The sequence below is a fragment of the Penaeus japonicus genome, unplaced genomic scaffold (genome assembly GCF_977035675.1).
Source record: "Penaeus japonicus unplaced genomic scaffold, GWHDUDI00000001_assembly GWHDUDI00000003, whole genome shotgun sequence".
Classification (NCBI taxonomy): domain Eukaryota; kingdom Metazoa; phylum Arthropoda; class Malacostraca; order Decapoda; family Penaeidae; genus Penaeus; species Penaeus japonicus.
In genome coordinates, this window is record NW_028234405.1 from 22,312,087 (window position 1) to 22,314,586 (window position 2,500).

The window sequence follows — 2,500 nt, forward strand, 5'->3', positions numbered from 1 at the left end:
AAAACTCGTTAATTTTTTATTTTTAATATTGTTTTGAATTTCTCATTTCTACTTTTGATCATATGATATAGAAACCATAAACTAATCAATAAAAATTATCAATTGTGACTGCCGTTGGACCAGTCATGGCAGATCTGATGGCGTCATGTGACATGCATTCATATCAGTAATGATATTGACAAATCATCCCTCCACGAAAAATAACAATCACTAATATGTACGAAGACTGGACGAAGTCTGCGGGACAAACACCCTTGCGTAGGCATGGTAATAGTGCGAGAACGATAATAATGATGATGTAATAGATTTGTAAAAACTTTATCACCATTATACGCAGATACCATAATTACAGGTGTCATCAAATTCCATTCTCACCCTCGAGCGAGAGTCCCCCTCCCCATTTTATAAGGAAACACTCATCCTTTGATAACACACAATTTTCTGTTCAGGTACATTAATATCACAAACATAGCAAACGTTTCTCTTGATCGTCAATTTTGACTGTCGGTGGACCTCCTTGACAGACTTCACCTGACACAGTGAGAAACATCCTACCCAAGAAGCTGGATAAACTCGATTTGGGAGAAAACTTCATTCGTTTCATCCCAAATAATCTCTTTAATAAAACTATAACTGCGCGGGACCTTCACCTCGATTTCAATCTTCTCACGGAAATACAAGATGAAGCATTCAAGGGTCTCAACCCCGGGCGCCTCTACCTCTCCGCAAATAACATCATGAACATCACAGAACAAGCCTTTCTGGGTGGGCCCGAGCACTCCCTGGTCATGCTAGACCTGGAGAAGAACAAACTCGAGTCCGTTCCGAAGGCCTTGTCACAAAAACAATCTGAAGAGACTTAAGAGCCCTCCAGATACCTGTATCGCCCGACAACAAATAGCCGAAGCTGGATAAACTCGATTTGGGAGAAAACTTCATTCGTTTCATCCCAAATAATCTCTTTAATAAAACTATAACTGCGCGGGACCTTCACCTCGATTTCAATCTTCTCACGGAAATACAAGATGAAGCATTCAAGGGTCTCAACCCCGGGCGCCTCTACCTCTCCGCAAATAACATCATGAACATCACAGAACAAGCCTTTCTGGGTGGGCCCGAGCACTCCCTGGTCATGCTAGACCTGGAGATTAAACAAATCATAACTCGAGTCCGTTCTCGAAGGCTTGTCACAAGACCTAGCCGATATTAAAGATGATGTCTTCCGATCCTTCTGTGAATCAATGGAGGCCCTAAGCCTGTCCGGGAACCAGCTTAAGGCCATCCCTCGTGCCGCCTTGGAGAACTGCAGTACAATCGCGCACCTCAACCTCGGGCACAACCAAATCACGGAAATCCACGAGGATGATTTCGAGTCCTGGGGAGATAGTCTTGATACTCTCATCTTAAGGAACAATCGTATTTACAGCATCCCACCTCATGCCTTTAGATACACACCAGAGCTTAGAGAACTCAGTCTTTCGTTTAACAGAATCGTTGATGTTTCTGCAGAATCTTTTATAGACGTTCTTAATACTTTGGAAGTTTTGGAGATAAGTTTAGGCTTTTATAGAGACGACTTTCCCGAGGATGTTCTTAAGCCACTGACAGCATTGCAATGGATTGCTTTGGATAATAATAACTTCAGGACAATATCAGAGACTGCCCTTTACTCCTTTGGCGAGCTAAGATATTTCAATATGGATTCTAACCGTCTCACGTACATACCGAAAACTCTCTTTCATCAGAATGTACACAAGAATCTAAGAGATATTAGACTGGCTCTTAATTTCTTAGAGAGAATTGAGGTTCACACTTTTCATAACCTTGTTGGTCTTAGGACTCTCGTTCTCACAGGAAACAAAATCAAGACTGTACACTTCGAGGCATTCAAAGCCCTGCCCAAGCTAAGCACCATTTTGTTAGCAAACAACGAAATAGAGACAATAGAACCTCGGGCCTTTTCAGATCTTCCAAATCTCATGGAACTTGACCTACAGCATAACAAGCTAAAAGAATTGTCGCTAAATGCATTTTCGAATGTGACCAGCCCAACGACACCTCTCGCTCTCAACATTTCTTATAATGATATCCAAGAGTTATCCACAGGGTCAGGACCACCCCTCCTGCTCAAAAGCCTGGATGTGAGCCACAATGCTCTCAAAGAAGTGCCTATAAACTTTCTCGGAGCTTTTACATTCTCCATCCAGCGTCTTGATCTCGGGTACAACCTCATAAAGAAACTGGACAGCAGCGCCTTTGGGCCTCTGGGCACTCTCCAGATGCTCATCCTCGAACACAACGGCATCAAACAGATACGTCCTCGCGCATTTTCTTCACTGGAAAAAGTCCAGCTACTTGATCTTAGTCACAACCACTTAGAAAACCTGCCACCAGAGTGCTTTACTGATGTGGCGTTCCTGCGAGTTCTTGACCTTTCCTACAACCATCTCCGGTCTCTCCCCAATTCTGTGTTCCGCGGCACACAACTTGAAACCATTGG

At 43.2% G+C, this 2,500-nt stretch overlaps 2 protein-coding genes across 2 annotated transcripts in view; both read left to right on the forward strand.

Moving 5' to 3' along the window:
- The window catches only part of LOC122261071 (uncharacterized), a 111,333-nt gene that overhangs the window by 103,283 nt on the left and 5,550 nt on the right, over nt 1-2,500 (forward strand). The window contains 2 exon segments of the mRNA XM_086534406.1: nt 525-900; nt 1,195-2,500. The exon segment at nt 1,195-2,500 is cut by the window's right edge and continues 520 nt beyond it. Of these exon segments, the coding sequence (XP_086390532.1) occupies nt 525-900; nt 1,195-2,500 (1,682 nt within the window).
- LOC147472140 (uncharacterized) lies at nt 905-1,153 on the forward strand (the record flags this gene model as incomplete). Its single annotated transcript, XM_086554029.1, has 1 exon — nt 905-1,153. A coding segment is annotated over one exon (249 nt), but the record flags the coding sequence as incomplete, so codon positions are not given.